Genomic DNA, 20,705 nt, shown 5'->3' on the forward strand with positions numbered 1-20,705 from the left:
GATCTTTGGCTTGATGATCTTCTTGGATGATCGGTCTTTGGACTTGTTGATCTTCTTGGATGATCGGTCTTATTGATCTTTTGAATGATCGACCTGGCTTGATGATCTGCTTGGAGGATTAATGTTCACACGAGGCTTTCAGAGAAACTTGTTTCGTGGAGTTGAACTTGAGTTGGTGTTGATGTTGATTTGACGTGGTTCGATCTCTAGGATTGGATAATTTGATCTTTTAGTACTTGATCCAGTCGAATGTGTACCTTGATTTGGAAAAATTCTCTCTAGGTCCACTAGAATATAAAATTTAAAATTCTCTCTAGGTCCTCTAGAATATAAAATTCCTGATCCCACAAATGAGAAATTGTTCTCTATTTATAAAGCTCTCTAGTGGGTCCATGGGCTTAGGCTAGGTTGACTCATGTGTCTGGTTCTTGGGCCCAGTTAATTGGATTTAGGCTTGATTTAACATTTGGGAGAAATTCAACTTATTTTTGGGTTTAGAGACTTTAATCCAAATAATAATATTAAATTGGACCAAATTAAATTTTATCTGATTCATGAAACCACGTGGCGACATCGAAATTTGTCTTCAATTTCAATTTGGGATACATTAACTCTTAATTGATCCCAAATTTGATGATTTGAAATTTTGTCATTAATTTAGTGAATAATGCGTGTTTTCAAATTTTACAGTCAACATACTCACAGTTATGTTTTCGAAGGAAAAAAACCAACAATAATCTATCGGTATGGACTAAATTAAATACATTGATAGTATATGGACTAAATTAAATACGTTGATAGTATATGGACTAAAATTGGACAAACTAACTTAATATTTTAAAAACATATGGACTAAAATCGAACAAACTAAGTCAAGATCTTGAAAGTATATATATATATATACGAAAATAAAACAAACTCATAAATAAGGGACCAAAATTGTACATGAGCTAAAATTGAACAATAAACTACCCATCTCATGTTCTCGGATGAAGAATAAACAACTATGCTCGTTGTGCTCGTTGTCGTTGTGTGTTGTCATTGAAGCAAAATACAAGAAAGTGAGTGTTACTATCGCTCGAGACGAAATAGAGAATGGATCTAGAGGGGAAATACAAAAAGCAAAAAACAATGGAGGAAATCTTAGAGAAATATAATGATATTTTTTTAAAGTACAATGGGGGTGGGAAAATTCGAATCATATATATTTTGGTAACTAACAAGCTATGCTTACTTTTGCAGCAAAGCGATAGCTGATAAAAATGAATAAAATAAGATATTGAAACAACATTTTTTTTAAATATATAAATTGAAAAAGGTTATAAAATTTTATTTTAAAATACCCCATAACTTTCAACCGTTTAAAAAAAATACCCACAAACTTTTAAAATAGTTTAAAAATGCTTTTATCGTTGGTTTTGAATGAAAACCGTTTGTGTTTTGTTTAAAAATTACTCATGATTTTTTGAAAGTTTTAAAAACACCCTTAAACTTCATTTTTTTTTAAAATACTTACTTTTAGTGTGAACATAAATCGATAATATCTCATTGGAAAAAATACTTTTGAACTTTAAAAAAGTTCATTAGTATCTACTTCTTTTTTAAAGGTTAAAAATATTCTCACCTCCATTATATCTCTCTCCAACTTCAATTTATGATCTAACACTTCTCTAGTTTCTTTATTTTTCTCTGGTTTTACTTATTTTCTTATTGACTGCTTGACCTTCGTTTATCTCGTTTTTTTTTTAAAAAAGTTGCTCGTTCAATAAAGGTATGTAGATTGTAACACCAAGAAAAATAATAATGGAAGCACCAACGGAACCTTGGGACTTAATAAGATTGCATGTTAGTAGTCAAATGTATCTTAATAACCAAATACTTAGTTTTTGTAACCATTTATCAGTTTGGTCATTTTTAGTGGGAGACTTTATTTTGGAATTTTGAGAGATTTTTGTCGGAATTTAGTTTATATTTTGTTGCAAGAAAATTTCGGTAAGAATTGGACAAATTGGAAAAAAAACGAGAGCATCTATATGAAAATAAAACATTTATATATTTTGTGTTTTAAAATTGATTACTTCCAAACTCAATAAGACTTCAAACAAATTGATCAACATATCAACGGTTATTTTTTTTTTGTAAGATTAATAAAATTTATGCAACTTTTGAAAGTTCAATGATATTTTTTAAATGAGTATCAATAGTTTGTGTTCATATACTAATAGTAAGGTATTTTTGAAAACTTGTTTTAAGTTAAAAGGGTAATTTTGAAAATTTTGGAAGTTAAGAGATATTTTTGAAACAAAACATTAACGGTTTCTATCCAAAACCAATAATTAAACATTATGATTATACTTTCTTAAAAGAAAGTTTTATGAGTATTTTTGAAATTTTTGAAAACATAAAAATTAGGAAAAAAACTTTTTTAGTCCATGAGTTTTCAAGAATATGTACATTAATTTTTAATGTTTCAAATTTACCATTTTAGTCCCTAGTTTTCAAAAATAGGTTTAAAAAGTCTTATACTAATAAATTCACTCAATTTAATGCTAAAAATGAGTAAATATTGATGTGTCGAGATGACTTGGAAATATATATATATAATTATTTTTCCTCTTCTCTCTTCTTCTCTCTTCCTTCCCTCCTCTTTCTCCATGTTCTCATCTTCTATCTGAGCTATGAAGTCTGGTTTTCTCCTCCCTTTTCGTTCTCTCTCCATCTTTCTCATTTTCCAGACAAATGCAATATTTTCCTCCAGCTACAAAAACTTAAATGTGTTACTTAGGCTTCATCCTTATCTTCTTCACCTAACACCTGCAGTTTTTTTTCTAGCTCCACAAGCTTTCATTCACATTAACCTTGCTCAGATGGCAGTTTCAGAGGTTTAAGCTTGTTTTCTACTCTCTCCCATATTCTTTTCCCCTTTCTTTTTTGCTCCAAAGTTGTCTTACAGAAATTGGTTCTTACGATTCATGAGAATTACATATAATCACGCGAAAAAAAACTCTCTTTCACTACAAGACTTTCTCTCTCGAGAATCTTGAAGGAAAGAGAGAGAGATAATCTTATAAATTCGAGGGTAGTTTCAGAGCTACCTTTGCCTCACAAAAATAATGTCAAAGAGAAGGGTTGAGACTGTAAAGAGAGGAATTTTAAATAAAACTGGCAACAAGTTAGTATATGGAAGGAAAAGTTGCTAAAAAAAACGATAGAGAAAAAAATAACGGAGGGAAAGGGAGACCCTAGGAGAGAAGAGGAAAAATAATTAAAATGTATATTTTTTTCAAGTCATTTTGACACATCACAATTTTAATGATTTTATTAACAGAGACTTTTAAAACCTATTCTTGAAAACTCAAAACCAAAAAGATATTATGGACATAAAATACAAATTTCAAGATAATTTGGCCAAAACATTTTAACTATGTCAAATCTATCAAATTACTCAAACGCCCTCAAATCTCCTAAACCCAATCAAATAGAAGGAAAAAGGGGGAAAAAATAAAAACAAAATCCAACAACCCCACACCGTTTACCAAGGTCGCGAAGACAAATCTTAGGTAGCCCTTTTTTCTCAAATTTAATTTTTATTTAAAGAAAAAGAAATAACGAGAGAAGAAAAAAAAAAGAAAAAAAAAAAGAGAACAACCAAGCAGCGGGTGGTGCGAAGTCAATCTCGTAGAACCTCACCTGTCGATTACACACCAAAAACTTCCCACCATCTTCACCCTCTCCCTCCGCGTAATCTTCATCTCCAATTCTCCCTTTCAATTCGATTTCAACCGCTTCCGTCGATCGATTCAGATCCTGATCCGCCGTCCTTCTCAGCTAATGGAGGCAGCTACTGGCGGCGGAACCACCGGCGGCGCTGGTCCGGCGCCGTTTCTCATCAAGACCTACGATATGGTTGACGACTCAACCACCGATGAGATCGTGTCGTGGACCTCTTCGAAGAAGAGCTTTGTGGTCTGGAATCCCCCTGAATTCGCCCGCCTTCTTCTTCCCACGTTTTTCAAGCACAGCAACTTCTCCAGCTTCATTCGGCAGCTTAATACCTATGTAAGCTTTTGAAGATTCCTCTTTCGTTCACTTCTATGATTTAATTTCGTTTCTTCCTATAATTGGTTGTGGAGTATGTTCCTTATTGCGTAATTATCAATTTTATTGTTGTTTCCCTCTCTCATTTACTTAGTATGTTTGTTTGTGTTTATACATTCATCTCATGCGTTTTAGCAATTCTTAATTGTTCTGTATTCATTCCTATTCAATTCTGTTTTGTATTTATGAGCTTCAATTGATGTAACTTGTAGGGATTTAACTATTTGCCTACCACGAGTTGTGTTGATAAACCAATTTTTGTATGTTAATTCTATTCTATCATGCTAATCTATTAGCTCCGAGATTATGAAACCGTCACCTTCTCAGTTAAGTTTTCTGAGATTTTTTTTTTTCTAACAGATCTCTCTAGTTTAGCTACTACCAGAAGAGAATTATTTCCACTTCCCCTTGCACTCCCAATTTATTGTTGCGTGATTCCTATACTCCTAAAGGAATGGGGCTTTTGGATGGAATTGGTTTGCAGGGTACCCATATGGTTTCTTTACCTCTATATGGTCATTTATGTATTGGGAACGATCTTTCCATCTATCATGCTAGAATCTATTGAATGGTTTCTGTTGTACACATCATTTTATAAGGAAGTCGTATTATTCTTTCGTTTTGAAAAAGGGACCAATCAATAGTGCGAGAAATTTGCAAATGAAGTAGCCTAAACTTGCCAGTTCTGAAAATTTTGTTGGCAGGGGTTTCGAAAGATTGATTCTGAGAAGTGGGAATTTGCAAATGAAGATTTCATAAAGGATCAAAAGCATCTGCTGAAAAACATCCACCGTCGAAAACCAATTCACAGTCACAGTAATCCTCAAGGATCTCATGTAGATCCAGAAAGAGCTGCTTTTGAAGATGAAATAGAGAGGCTATCACGTGAAAAAACTACACTTGAAGCCAATATATCAAGATTCAAACAGCAAAAATCGACTGCTAAACTTCAGTTGCAAGATCTAACAGTGAAGGTGGAAAGCATGGAAAAAAGACAGAAGAATTTATTGGCATTTTTAGAAAAGGCTGTCCAGAACCCTTCTTTTGTTGAACATCTTGCTCGAAGGGTCGAGTCTATGGACTTTACAGCATTTAAAAAGAAGAGACGACTGCCTTCGGCTGATCTTTCACCGCTGGTCATAGAAAATAGTTTTTTAGATAACCATAGTAGTTCCAGATCTGAGTCTGGTAATATTTTTCATCAAGATTTTTCACATAAGCTGAGGTTAGAAACTTCATGTGCATCAGATATCAACTTAATTTCACGTAGCACTCAGAGTTCAAATGAAGAAGGGGGAAGTTCACAAAGACATATGTCAAAGCTTGATACTAGAGCTGTCCAAGAAAATCTTCATTTTGTAGCTGAAACATTAGATCTCTCAGACACTGGAACATCGTTTATATTGAAGAGGGATTCATCGTTGTCAGGGAAATCGCCTAATGACGAGAGTCCACATCTACACTCATTGCAACCAAGTGTTAGTTCCAAAGAAGATGGAGAAAGTCACATCTCATGTCAATTGAATCTCACTCTAGCATCGTCGTCCCTGCGAATCAGTGACACTGCTTGTTCGGTTCGAATGCCACAACTGGGTCAAAATGCTCGAAAATCCCCAGATTCAAAAGTAAATTCAAATGGAAAAGAATCAGATGCGAGACTGTTCACTAAGAACATAAATCTTGACGAGAGGACTACTCTGATTTGTCCTCAAGAGACCTCGAATAAAAATAATGGACCTCCAGCCAATGACGGTTTCTGGGAACAGTTCCTTACCGAAAGACCAGGTTGTCCCGAAAGTGAAGAGGCAAGTTCTAATTACAGGGCAAATTTATACAAGGAGCCACATGATGGAAGATCGGGCCTATCTCTTTGACAATAGAGGTAATTTCAAAGCTTTTCTAACAGTTCATATAGGGTTTTCTGTTTCTATGATACAATAAGTAGAGCCTGACTAGGATTTGCAGTTACTTCCTATAATTGTTCTATGATTCTTCGGAGTCACTCATACCCTGTTGCGATGAGTTCTTCTTGGTACGTTGTAACCGTGTATAATGTTGTTCATTCTTGGATAATTAGGTAGGTAAATCTATAACTTATTAAATACCTTAGCTTAGAGATGACTTCACCACAACTTACCTTGAGTACTTCATCTGTATATTGATGGAAATTTTGCTAATAAACACACACATATGTGTCTATGCTGAATTGCTTTGCCATTTTTCCATTGGAGAGTGCATTGTCTATTCTATTGAATAAATTGTCATGGAGCCTATGAATCCACTTTATTGGTCTGTCATTGTTCGTTTCGTTTAGATATTTTTGCCGAGTGTTTGGGCTAGCTTGCACCCATCACTTAATCTAATTAGTTATCAAATAAACTTATTAAATCTAATTAGGTGTCATTTCCTCTTTCTCTGTTTGCATTCACTTTTATTGACCACTTTGAATAAAACATACTACGACTTAGTTTTTATTATCATTATATTTTTTAGAAACTACGACTAGGTTCTACACTTGAAAGTTGGATAAGTAATATGTTTTTTAGTTGCTAGAATGGGAGTCCTCATGCTCATTAATTCGATAAATTAAGGCTACGTTTACACTGGTTGAAAAGTAATCCATCAATCGTAATATAAAAAGTGGGTCCCGGTTGATTACTTTTGTTGTTGTTTACCTGCTTTCCGTAATTGTAATGAGATGTGGGTTCCGTCTTGAAATTTGTAATAAGATCTTGTAATTTGATTGAAGAATAAAAGGTGTTCAATCTGATTGTGGTTGAAAATTATGTGGGATCTACTACCTTTACTATTATCGTGTCGTTACTATTACCGTGTCGTTACCATTACAAATATTGTTACCATAACGTTGTGAAAATGATGAATTTACCACATTTATTACCATTACCGTTAGGGTCAAATAGTAATGGTAACGGTAAAATATGACAAATTCATAATTCTAGATAAACGTGATAAAAAACAATTCAATTATGTTTGTAATTCAGGCCTATTACGATTCATCCATCAATGAAATCTCATTTCGATTACACCAATTTTCGTTACTATTTGGTAAACGTGACCTAAATTGTTTGAAAATTTTTCATAAAATTAATTATAGTCTCTTTTTTCCATCGAGACCATGAAATCCTTGTGCTCATCATTAAATTTGTTGAAGGTATGAAATATAAACGAGTAAATAATGTTTATATAGGTGGTATTTTCTCATTATAGGATCAATTTGTTGATATATGGATGAAAGTATTTTATAGATATTTATTAAATAATTTTAGTTGCTATAATGGGAGTGGTGTTATTCTAGTTGTAGTGATTGCAATTGCCTTTTATGAACAAAATGGGGAACAACCACAACTTGAAAATGACCCCCTGACCCCACCAGAAAATACTAACAAAATTTTATTTTATTTTATTTCATTTTCAAAGCCCAATCCTTCCGATCCTTATCCTTGTGAGTTGTAATAAGTTACAATACATAATGGATTTTGGCTTTTTGTCTATGCTTCATCTCTCTTTTCTTCCTTTCTCCTTTTCTCCTTTGGTTAATTTTCTTACTAGTTATTTAACTGAAAATCGATTATGATTCGAAATTCCACACTTAATTTACCATTGGTCAGCTCGTTGAAGAGATAAATAAACATAAATGTATCATTGAGATGCTACTGAACCATTTATTATGTATATGTTTGGTTTAACTTTTTAAATGTTTATCTTTGAAAATGTGATTTTGAAAGAAGTTTGAGCGTTTAACAACCATTCAGAATAATTTTTGAAAAAAAAATGAGTTTATGAAATAGGTTGGTCTAAGAGAAATACTTGAAATCATTTTTTTAAAATGGAGTTTTGACATTTAAGGAGTGTTTAAGGCATTGGTTATTATTACTTGGGTTATAATAATTAATGTTTAGGGTATAAACTATTTTAGTTTAGGTAGAAAATAGTAAATACAAGAGAAAAGGAAATGGTAAACATTGTCGCAAAAAGAGATATGAAAGAGTAATACAGTTAATTGTAGGTTACAATAGTTAAAAACACTAATTATTATAATTGAAACGAAGAGTAGACAATAATATAACTCACTCCACAAACTTCAAGTTAGGGGCGAAACATCTCCTTATTAAAACACTTTAAAAAACATCTCCTTATTAAAACACATGTTATTACAACGCAAAGATATAAAACAATGTAGGATTGCGATAGTAAAAATATGTAAAATCGTGTCCAAAAGCATTTTGAGAACATTGCGATCGCATGGTATTTTGTGTAGGAAAATGCGTTGGCACAATTCTGCCTTGCATATAATTACACTTTTGAGAAAAAGTTAAACAAACACATGAGTGTTTTATGAAATAATTTTTTGAAAAATGCATTTTTTTTAGCAATTCAAACATGCCCTAAAATGCCTTTGTGATAATAGGTTCATCTTATGTTATGTTATTTATTTTTTAATCCGGCTTTACTTAACCATCCTATAGATGCATTTTATGTTTTTTTTTTTTTTTTTAATGACAATAAATGGTAAGATCTCTTAAAAATAAAATCGGGTTTGAAATAATTTTTTTTGGGTTGTTTTGAAATAAGAAAAAATGAATCAATCTATATATAAATATAGTAAAATATCATTATCGTTCACTGATATATCTATCTCGGTGTATCATTAAAGATACATTTTACTATACTTGAACATATTTTCAGCAATTTTACCATCTAAAATAATTACTCTTTCTTTAATTTCTTCTTTAATTTTGCCTTAAATTCTAAAAGCGTCATTAGAATATAGATAAAAAAACAAGGAAACAAAACACGTGTAAATATTATTATAAAATTGATTTTTAAAGTTTTTTTAAACTATAAATAAAAAAAAAAAATAGGCAGGGGATGTTAGAAAAGTTTGCTATCAATCGAATGCATACATTTTATTTTCATAATCAACACAGATGGTAGAAAATAACGTAAACCTCTAACAATCTGATGATTCTTAAGAAGTGTTTTAACTTTAAAATTAAAATTTAAAGATCTTAAGTAAATTACCTTTGATAGATATTGACATTTGACATAGATCATTAGGAAGTTTGAATTTGAAATCTCAAAAAGCGATCATAATACATTATTATCCTCCGTAATTTGAATCAAGATGGATTTGTTTACCCGATTGTTATATGTCGACTTGGTCCGATCACGTTCAAGACTTATATTCAGCCTAATATTCTAACGTAAAAACGAACAGAACAATGACATCTCACTTCTTCAAAACACGATATCTTTTTCATATTGTCTCCATCAAAATGTATATTGATAAATTGGAAGTGTAAATATCCTATTTTAGAGTTAAATTGTTATTTAAAAAAATGACAAAAACACCTTTGCAAGGTAGATGGTAAGTGATTGCAATGATTGGAGGAGAGATAATCCTACGATATATATATATAGAAGGGCTAGTTGCAAAATAGGCGGTATAAGTTACTAATTTTAGACCCATAGCCCAAACCTTTTAGTTTTGTTTAAAAAAAAGTCAGCCCATGATTTAAAACAAGAAATGTAAAAAATGTACGAATACATCTGATACCTTCAATACACACTTAATATACTTACACTTGATACCTCTAATGTACCTGATACACTTGATGTCTATTGATACACTACTGATGTACACTTGGTACCCTTTCTTGATACACAATTTGTACACTTGATACCCCTTAATATACTTTTGTTTTTTAATATGCTGGTTGATTGATGCCTGATAGTGAGATGTTGTACTTAAATTTTATAATGTTTGTTGATTAACACATACTTGATGACTATTTATGTACTTGGATTTTTAATATGTTAATAGTTGATGTATTCACAACTATGATCAGCTACATCAAATCATCAACTAATAATAAAAGTATTTACTAACAATAGATTATTATAACTCCTACATCATATATATGGAAGATTGGTTGTTGCACCAAAACTACATTCTTTTCATTACTGACTTTTGCACCCTTTACCGTACAATTTGTCTCTAATATAATGTGATTACCATTCCCTTCTCTCTCGTTTTTTAGCTGTTACTTTGCATAGAGAGAAAAAAAGGCATATCAAGTCTTTCAAACTTGATTTCTTGAGACGACAAGGTACCTTTGTTTTGTTTTATTTGTGTTGGTTTGACTTCTGGATATTTGAAGTGATAAGGTTAGGAATCAAGTAATATGGATAACTTTTGTCCCACATCGATAAATATAGGACGATCAATGTGGTACTTAAATGACTTTAATAGTTGGCTTTTGGGTTGTGGTTCTCCAAGACACTTAAATATCTAATATGTTAGTATCAGAGTCACATTCTATGAAGGAGCACCAGTAGAGGGTTTTGACCGGGTATCGGGTATTTTTGAATGAAGTATCATCGGGATGTGATTACCTTTATCCCACATCGGTTAGACCACTAGTGTGGTACTTAAGTAGCTCTTGATGTTTTGTTAATTACCCTTCTTTTTTAGACTGTGCTCTCCTTTGTAGGTTTTGGCTTTTACCAAGGTTAAAGAATTAGTTATATCTCTCTTATCCCAAAATAAAGGTCTTTTGTTTTAATCATTAGTTATTGTTAGTTTCTACAAAGGCTGGTTTGTATCCATAAAATAGGGGGAAATTATTAAAAGACCCTACTCAAGGTCTAAAATGATTTTTGCCCCACTTTTAAAACTTAAGAATTTTGATCTTTTAATTCTGTTTTTTGTCAACGTCATCATGAAGAACAAGATGGCACAACATCCAATTAAATAATGGTGTTTAAAAAAAAAAAAACTTTGACATTTTGCTTACCTCATCATCAAGTAATTTTACAAAATTACTCTTATTTCTTCTTTCTCTTGTTCTTCTTCTTCGCTGGTGCTCTTCTTCTCTAGTACGATCAACTTTGACAAGACCACACACAAGTTCTGGCCGTCTTTTCTTCTTCTTCTCTCTCTATTCAATTTGTGTTGCAGAGCGAGAGTAAGTGGCAAGATTGTGAGAGAAAGGGCAAGAGGAGAGCGATTTGTGAGAGGAAAGGGAGAGAGATAGAATAAGTGAGCAAGAGTAGGAAAGCGAGAAAGTCCATTTCACGTGCGCGAAGTTCCTTTAGGTAATCTCACCCAAATTTGACATCAATAAATGGTGAAAAACCCCATTTTCAAAAAGTGAGGCAAATCTCAGTTTTCTCCCCGAATTTGAACCCATAAAATAGGATCCTTAAGTTGTTAAAGATATGTTTTCCATAACAAACAAGATATATCTTCGAAGATTTGATTCAAGAAAATTAGTCTACACTATAACTTATCTTGTTCTTCTACAACTAGTACCTAGATTGACTTTAGAATTTGTAGTGGTAGTTAAATAAATTTGCAATTGGCATAGCGAAACTAACATTATCACTACGAATGCACGATTATCAAAGGAAGTGAAGGAACTAGTAACCATCCTTTCATCACTCTCTTTAGGGTGTTAGCATTCTATAGATCTATCTTTTGATATCATGATAGATTTTGAACTCAACAAAATTTCATTAAGTATAGAGTAAGTCTCATTGTACACTTGACTTGGAGTCCCTCCTTTATATGGGCTTGTATTCATTCTTTCTTTCTCAATGAAAATTCGATTCTTAATAATAATAATAATAATAAATGTGTGATATGGGAGTGTGAATGTGATGAAATCAACTCGCTAGTATAGGTAAAAGTATTAGGGAAGAAGTATTCATTTGTACTAAACAAGATCTATTATGAGAGAAAGATATCGGGAAAGTTTCTACTACTACGGTAGTATCTACTACTTCTATTCATAATCTGACACATCAGTAAATTATATTCATTTATTTTGTAGACTCCATATAATTCTCAAATTATATTTTTGTGACAAGCAGTTAATGATAGTATGGAAAATTTTTCATACTACTATAGTAGCGAAAATTTCTCCGAAAGATTTCCAATTTTTTTTACTTGAAAGTTTAGAGACTGAAGCTATCTATTCCTAAAAATTTGATGAGTAAAAAAGTCATTCTTTTCATATTTTTTTTTGTTTCCTTCGTTTGAGTGATGCTTTCATATATTAATTTATTTCTGGAATATAGTAGCAATCTACATTACATAATATATATCCGTGTGTTTAATATAGACGGTAACTACTATGTAATATATAAATATTTTTATATAGAGGTTGAAATTCCTCATCATAATTCAAATTATAGCAGGCTAGTAGTATATTGGAGAGGGAGTGGGGGAGGTTGCTCCCTTTTTCCTTAAAAAAGAAAGCATATAAAACATAACAAATCTCTTTGGGAAGAGAAGGTTATCCCTTTTTCAACTATCAAAACAATGGAAAACTTTAACGACGAGTAACATCAATTGATTGTTTGTACTAAAATAATAAATTCAGTCAAGTGCAATATTTCGATAAGAAATTCAATAGGAACGCTCTTCTCACAAGAACACGTATTTCAATAGTCTAGTCAAAGAAGTAATCAAAAAATAAATAATTTCGAAATTGAACACTTTAGGATAATGAACATAGTCCATAAGGATATCATAATTTCACCGATTAATATGATTATAGATTTTTCAGATTTTTTATTACATATTTCTATCCAATCATTGTTTATAAATTTTCAACATTTTATTTAATTCAGTTCTTTTTTTTTTCAAATTAAATCAGCATACTTATAAAACATTGTGGAATTGACCTAACCCACTCTCCAAACAATCCTAACGTCAAAGGCAAGGCAAATTGATTGTATTGGACAAAAATGGCACTTTTTTTTTTTTTTTGGTGTTTTCCTCACAAATATATTTTGTATTATTGTTAGGAAAATTTTTACGAATAAAAAAAAATATCAAATTATTTTTAGAAATAATAATTAAAAAATATTGATAGATACTGATAGACCTATTAACGTCTATTTACATCAGTTTCTATCAATATAGTATCAATGATAGACTTCTCAGTTTCTATCACCGATAAACTTCTATCAACTTCAATTAATGATAGACTTCTATTAATTTTTAACACTGATAAATACGGATAGATTTCTATCAACGTCTATCAATGATAGACTTGTAATTTTTAACACTGATAAATACGGATAGATTTCTATCAACGTCTATCAATGATAGACTTGTATCAGTTTTCATCATTGATGGTATCAATGATAGACTTCTATCAGTTTCTATCATAGACATCGATAGACTTCTTTCAATCTCGATTAAAATTTTCTATTTTGTGAGAATAGTTTCTATTTTTTTATTTTTAGAAATATCCTTTATTATTATTTATTTTATTTTATTTTTATTATAGTTAATGGTCGGGTCGGGCCTTCAATTTATGGCCGAAATCCACCGACAAAGTTCAGTGGTTGGGATTTCGGCCCTTAGTGGTGCGTCCTATTTTCACTATATAATTCAATTTTTTTTTCTTTTCGTTTTCAAGGAATTTAATTTTCGCTGTAGCATTTAACGAGTCCATTATAAATAAAAAAATTAGTAGATAGTTTATCCGGGAATATATATATATATATATATTTTTAGCAATTGATACGCTTTGAAATTTTAAATTATTAATAGAAATAAATATTAATTTGGTGGGGAATAAATCATCGTTTCAAAATTTGATTATATTTTTATTTTGACGATACCAAATAGTAAAATGGTCTGCTTTTCAAAAAGGAAAAAAAAAAAAGAGGAGATTTTCAAAAATAAAAAAATAAGAAAAATTAATTACACAAAATAATAATTTTTTCTTCCTTATAGAGATTGATAGAAGCCTATCAATATTTATCAGTGATCGAAATCGATAAAAGTTTATCAGTAAGGATAGAAATCTATCAGTGTCTATAAGTATTTTTTGCTATTTTTTTAAATAGTTTGACTTTTTTTTATCTATGGAAAATTTTTCAAACAAATTGTAAAATGGTCTTTTTGAATAAAGGTTTTTTACTTTTTGATTAATTCACAAAGAATAATAAATATCAATCTAAAATGTTGATGTCGACAAAAATAATGAGACGTTAAATTTTTTTAAAAAAAATTGATTAGAATATGGATATTTTTTTGAAAAAACTTATAAAATATTAAGAATATTTTAAAATTTTAAATTAATCGATACATTTTTAAAAAAGTTAAAATATTTATTATTTATATTATATTCACATCACGAACATTTTATTATTTCTTTTCTCATATTTTATTAATTTATTTTACAATATATTAAAAATATCGAATGAGAAATATCTACGTGGAAAAGAAAATAATTTTAATGTTTATTATTAAGAGATAACTCTATTTCAAGTAATCATCAGTTACCATACCATCACACAGTTGTCTCTCAAAGTTTCAAACAATCTCAAAACTTTGAAATAAGAAAATGGAATTCCTCTCTTTCTCTCTCTATTTTTTTTTCTTTTTTTTTTTTAAATGAAATTTTTATATTTTAAGAATATGCTTTAATGTCATAAAATTGTATGCAAATGAATTACATCCAACTTGTTGATAGAGAAATGTTTTGATTTCATTAGTTAAAAATCATTTTCAATCCCTAATCTTTTTAAAATAATAATTTAGTTATAAACTTCTGTTGATAACGATTTAATCTTTGTATTTTTAAATTTGTAATGATTTAGTACTTAAACTTTAATAAGTAACATTTTGGTTTATATATTTTACCATATGTAATAAATTAGTCCTCGTTAAATTGATTGGAATAAAAATTAGATTGTTACCTAATAGAATTCAACATTTAATTTTAAGGAGATTTTTTTCTTAATAAAGAATAAATTATTAAATTTTTCAAAATATAGATACTAAATTATTAAAATTATGTTAGCGACTGAATTATCAGTGAAAAAATGGTTTTGAACGTTTTAAATTTATGGGTTTTCCATTTAGCTTTTGATAAAAGGAAGGCAAAAGCATTACTATTTATGAACATCCAACCAATAAAGAATCTCACATTCAGAGCCTATATTGCTGGAGAAGAAGACGAGACAGTGAAAAAACAAAGCAGAGACAGAAACAAATTCCCTTCAAAATGGCAAACCCCATTCTCTTCTTCTTCTTTTCCATCCTTCTTCCACTTGTTTTCCTGCAAACCCATTTCTCATTCTGCGATGCGATTCTTGATCTCAGATCTTTTAAGGGCAGTGAAATGGATTTAATGGCAAAAGGGGTTTGCAATCAGAAGATCGGGGAGTGTCTGACTGAGCCAGAAATGGAATCAGAAATCAGCAGGAGAGTTCTGATGATGCAGAAGAAGTATATAAGCTACGATACACTAAGAAGGGACATGGTTCCTTGTTCAAGACCAGGCGTTTCATATTATGAATGTCATCCTGGTCCAGCAAATTCTTATGACAGAGGCTGTGAAATCATTACTAGATGTGCTAGAGATGTTCATGACATAAACACTTGATGATGATGATGATGATGATGGATGAGATGCCACTGGTAAGGTGAGAAATAGAGTTGGTATTTAGTAATTACTTTGTTTTTTAGAATGTGGGTGTGTTTTATAATGCTATATTTTGGGTTTTAATGTTGTGCATTGTTGATTTCTTGAGAGATCTGGGCTTTCCTATGGGGAAAACTTGAGATTTGACTCTGCTCTCTGGTTTTAAGGATTTTGTGGACTGGGGTCTTTGATTTTGTCTACCAATCCTAAATTTAGCCAATTGGGTCTTCATAACTGATTTCCTTCTCTTGTATATTTATGTGTCAAGTTTTGTTCCTATTTCAAGGAAGAAGATAGGAATGAAGAGAGATTTTCTTCTCAGCTCTTCAGGTAATGTAGTTACTGGTTTATGAAGATTAAAGCGAGAAGGGAAATGCATAACTTGATTTGAAGTTGTGACAAAGGTTGGGGTTGAGAAATGAAACCAGTGATTGATCTTTGAATGTCAGATGCTCTCGTAGCTTGATTTTTTTCTGGGTGTGTAGGAAATTCCTATTTGTTATTAAAATAAATAAATCCACTTCGTTGGAAGAAGGAAGTAGTGTCTTTAAGATCTTGACTCTAATCGAAATCAACAAATGCTTTCCCTCTTGGTTGTTTTGTTCCCCTTGCACGTATGAACTTGAATCGTGTCTTTGCTGGAAATGGGGATTCAAAGATACGAGTATGAAGTAAAAATATAGAATGTGGGATATGGGGTGTGAATGTGAGAAATCAACTAGCTAATATGGGACAAAGTGTCGAAGAAGAACTAGTCCTTTTCGCAAAATTAAAGCTATTGTGAGAGAGGTAAATATCTCGAGGCATATTTCTATTGAATTGACTCAACATCTCTTGTGGAGTGTATATCAACTTAGGACATTGGGGCGTGAGTGTGAAGAAATCAACTAGCTAGTAAAGGGAAAATTGTTAGGTAAAACTGTCGTGACGGTTTCCTTCTTCCTTTTAAATTAGTCCTCGTTAAATTGATCGAAATGACGGAGGACAATTCACCCTCCATATCATCGATTGGAGGTAGCTCTTCTACGAACCTCGCATTTGCTTGATGAAATTTCCTGTGATGACTGACCCAATCTCATGTTTCTATCGTTCGTCATACATCTCTTTCATGATCATGTGCAGCAAATATAGTATTACTAACTTCCAAGAACAGGATGACAAGGGAAAATAACAAGAACCATGGGTCATTTGTTTCCCTATTGGGAGTGATTTACCAACTAACCTTAACAGTTGTACAACTAACAAACGCATCTTATTCCTTCCCTATTGGAAGTGATTTATCAACTTACCCCTCCTCTTATTCATATTAGTGATGAGAGGCCCAAACAGAGTCCTTTGCACCGCAATGCTTAAGCAAATTTAGGATTAAAGATTTATCTATATTTCTATGAACTCAAGGGTCATTTGTTTTCACTATTTCCAGTCATGGCCACTGATTGGTCCTATAAATATTTTTTTTTGTCAGTGAGAATTGTTTTCCCCTTTGTGCAACTTTTTTTTAGCAGATATGTTAAAAGTCTAGCATGTGATATCCTGCTTCTAGGTACAGTTTAGTAGAAAACACCAGACTGATGTTGCAGGTGAAAATCAAAATCCCAAGGCTGATTTCAGTTTTGATTTCTTGCTTCCTTAGCCCCATTTGATACCATCTGATTTTTTGTTTTTGGAAACAAAAAATCAAAAATGAAGATCCCGTTTAGTAACCATCTGAATTTTAATTTTTGAAAAAAAAAAAAAAAAGAAGGTCCCGTTTAGTAATCATTTGATTTTTAGTTTTTATTTTTGATAATTAAGTCTATAGACACTACTTCAACCTCCAAATTTCTTCCTTTGTTATCTACTTTTTACCAATGATTTAAAAAATCAAACAAAATTTTGAAAACTAAAAAATAGCTTTTAAAAACTTGTTTTTGTTTTTAGAATTAGTCAAATTCAACCATTGTACTTAAGAAAGATAGAAATCATTATAACGGTAAGAAATGAGGAGGAAATAGACTTAATTTTCAAAAACCAAAAACTAAAAACGAAATGATTACCAAACGGAGCCAAAATGATTATCAAACGGGCCTTGTTGTGCTTTACACTTTACTTATATAATTTTGAATTATAACCAAAAAACCAAAAACCGGTTATCAAACTGGTCAACTTTTTTCTTTACCATTTTACAGGTATAAAACTTGAATTTCATTGCTTGATCCCAATATTGGAAGTGTAGCTTCTGAACTCTGTAAGTTACTTGTGGAGGACTATATTATTCTTACTAAAGAGTTTGGACACTCTTACATATGATATTACCAGCGGTCATTGAAACTAATGAAAAGCAAAGGGCTCAACTGTGGTCACCCACTTAAAATCTTTTTTAAGTCTCACTCTTGTGGTGGGAGGATATTCCATTTTCATATTTTAACTTGAATTTCCTTTAACTTATATTTGTACTTTTGAATGGTAATTGTATATTTATATGGTAGTTGAATCTTATCCATAATACCATTAGCTATTTAACTTGCTCATCACACACACACATATATATACACACACACATGTGCATAACCTGATGCCTTTTCATGCTGGAAGTCACTTAGTTCATTATTTTTTGTGATGAGAAGTGCTTTTTTAGAATTTTGAGATGGAGCATTTTTCTTACAAAAATTCTTGAAAAAAAAAAATAATATACAGAGTTCTTTCTGGAAGTTCCCTAACCGCCTTTGAAGAGTATTTAATGAGTCCGTTTTTGTTTTTGATCTTTCACATAAGCAACAATGTAATCCTTTCAACTTTAGACCCTTAGCATGTAAAGAATTTAATTCCTATACTTTTAAATTTGTTACAATTTAGTACTTACCTTACCATACAAAAAGTCTCACAAAATTAAGTATCAAATTGTATTAAGTGATAACTTAACGTTGATAGTTTATAAACAAATTTGATCCTTAATTTATCACTCTTTACATGTAGAAGAAATTTCATTATATCTAGATAATATATTTTATTGTAGAGACTATATTGTATGAATTGTAAAGTATAGAGATTGAATTGTTATTTATTGAAGTTTCTAGATTAAATTCCGCCATAAACTAACAATCAAGGACTAAATTGTTACTTCTATTAAAGTTGAGAGAGAGATGATAAGTGTAATTTTAACTACTTTAAAACTATCTATTGTTTATGCTTTGCATAAATTTACTTGTACTCTTTTTGCAACTTGATGATTGTTACTCTAGTAGAACTGCTTTTCAACGTAACTGTGATTCATTTTGAGAACGTAATTTTGCAGCTTCTTGTTGGCAGCCCTTCAACTGTTGCACCCAGAAGCAGATAAATGAACCACGTGTTGTTGTTCATTGAGATCAAGCAAAAACATTTATGTGCTTTTGTAAAAAGTAGTGTTGAATTGAATCTTATGATAACTTGAACATTATAAAGTAAATGGAATTGCTTTTCAACATCATACATTGTAGCAAGCTTTTGGATCACATTGGTCTTCACCAACATTTCTAAGTGAAGAATATGGCATTTTTGTCAAATTCACAAATCATAGCCTTGGCTTAGTTCTCCTTGGTTCTTTGAACATTATTAGTGAAGAATTTGACCATCTTAGATTTTTGTTTTTTTTTTTTTGGGGATTAAAATCCACTATTATCCCTTAATTTTCACATGACCAAATTTTAGTTTTTAACGATTTACTCTTTATACTTTAAAAATTTGTAACAATTTAGTCTTAGATTTTTATAAGTATAATTTAGTCTTTGTAATTTACAACTAGTAACGATTTAGTTCTTATTTGAAAAAGATACTATTAAAATTTAATGGAATTTCTCAGATATGTAGATCTACAAATTGATTAAAAGTCAAGATTGTTTATAAATTATAAGGACTAAGTTGTTATGTAATCAAAATTGACAATTAAATTTAGTGAATTTTTTCACAATAAGAACTAAATTATTACAAATTTAAATGTGGACTATAAATTATTACATTCTTAAAATATAAGGACTAAATTATTACAAATTTGAAAACATATGGATTCAATTATTACAAATCAAAGTTTGAAAATTAAATCATTACTTCTATAAAAATTAAGGGACCAAAAAATGAATTTGGACCCTTTTTATATTAATAGACTCGGAATAATGGTGAAAATAGCAAAGGGAATAATAGCATAGGAAACTTAGGATTAGTTTTAGATTGTTGTAGCTTTGAAAATAATGGTTAGGAATTGTGCTTGTAAGTTGTAAACCTACCTATTCTATTATTATATTTTTTATAATTGTTAATAACGGTTTGAAATGTTATAATTTATTTTCTCTAGATCAATTTTTAAATATTAACTCTCCGATTCAATAAAGTTTAAGAAATATTTTTAAATCCAATTAATTACTTTATTTGGAATGTATAAGGTTTAACACGAATGTATTTAGAATTTTGTATTTGGATGGTAATTGAAAAAGAGAGTTTATAAGTTACTAATAATATAGGCATTTGTATTAATTGAAAATTAAAATTTGACAAGATTAACTAAGTAATTTACTTTCAAATCCTATGAAATTTGCACTCTAGCCATGAAAGTTTTTTTAAGTGAAAATGAGGTTTAAAATCTCATATTTTAAAATCCTTCTCTTTCTTTGCAATAACAAATAACAAAATTCATTTGATCATGAGGTTTCAAGTCAAAGGAAAATAACTTTATTTTTTAATAAAAAAATCAATATGGAACCATTCTTTTAAAAAAATAAATGCGTTTACTTATGAAGATTAAAATATACATTTAATTAGGTGGGAAAGAAATAGATATATAAATCTAGTAATAATGTATTAATCTGAACTTTGAGGTATGACTAATTAGTTACTGAATTTTGTTTGAAACTTTGGCTAATTAACAGGTCTCTATATAAACTGTTTTAAAAATAATCAATTAGATATAAAGTTGCAAATTTGAATTTTGTCCGATGAAATTCTGAATATTCATTTTTGTATCTCTATTAAATTTGTGAATTTTAAGAAATATTGACTAGCTAAAGAAATATTGGAAACTGAAATAAAAAATATATATATGAAAATTGAAAATACATTGACACTTACATTTAGGAATTTATCCCATAAAGGAGTCGAATTAAATCAAAATTTAACCCCTAGCTT

General features: G+C 30.4%; 2 protein-coding genes across 6 annotated transcripts; both read left to right on the top strand.

Annotated features, from left to right (window-relative positions):
- Nucleotides 1-3,581: 3,581 nt before the first annotated feature.
- On the top strand, nucleotides 3,582-6,849 carry LOC120092628 (heat stress transcription factor A-5). Its single transcript, XM_039050776.1, has 2 exons — nucleotides 3,582-4,059; nucleotides 4,803-6,849. Exons 1-2 carry the CDS (start codon nucleotides 3,832-3,834, stop codon nucleotides 5,970-5,972), a joined length of 1,398 nt encoding a protein of 465 aa, XP_038906704.1. The 5' UTR covers nucleotides 3,582-3,831; the 3' UTR covers nucleotides 5,973-6,849.
- Nucleotides 6,850-15,040: 8,191 nt separating this feature from the next.
- LOC120068321 (protein RALF-like 24) lies at nucleotides 15,041-19,017 on the top strand. Of its 5 annotated transcripts, none has more exons than XM_039020063.1 (2): nucleotides 15,041-15,570; nucleotides 18,858-19,017. In XM_039020063.1, exon 1 carries the CDS (start codon nucleotides 15,150-15,152, stop codon nucleotides 15,528-15,530), a length of 381 nt encoding a protein of 126 aa, XP_038875991.1. In that variant the 5' UTR covers nucleotides 15,041-15,149; the 3' UTR covers nucleotides 15,531-15,570; nucleotides 18,858-19,017. The 5 variants fall into 5 exon arrangements, with proteins under 5 accessions (XP_038875991.1, XP_038875986.1, XP_038876008.1 ...); XM_039020058.1 differs by having other exon boundaries at nucleotides 15,041-15,565; nucleotides 18,844-19,017; XM_039020080.1 differs by having other exon boundaries at nucleotides 15,041-15,565.
- The last annotated feature ends 1,688 nt before the right edge of the window (nucleotides 19,018-20,705 follow it).

This window comes from Benincasa hispida, chromosome 1, assembly GCF_009727055.1.
Source record: "Benincasa hispida cultivar B227 chromosome 1, ASM972705v1, whole genome shotgun sequence".
Classification (NCBI taxonomy): Eukaryota; Viridiplantae; Streptophyta; class Magnoliopsida; order Cucurbitales; family Cucurbitaceae; genus Benincasa; species Benincasa hispida.

Coding starts and splice junctions, on each gene's coding strand:
- LOC120092628 (XM_039050776.1), top strand. CDS start 3,832: ATGGAGGCAGCTACTGGCGGCGGAACCACCGGCGGCGCTGGTCCGGCG. Junction 4,060..4,802: donor TTCGGCAGCTTAATACCTAT/GTAAGCTTTTGA, acceptor TTTTGTTGGCAG/GGGTTTCGAAAGATTGATTC.
- LOC120068321 (XM_039020063.1), top strand. CDS start 15,150: ATGGCAAACCCCATTCTCTTCTTCTTCTTTTCCATCCTTCTTCCACTT.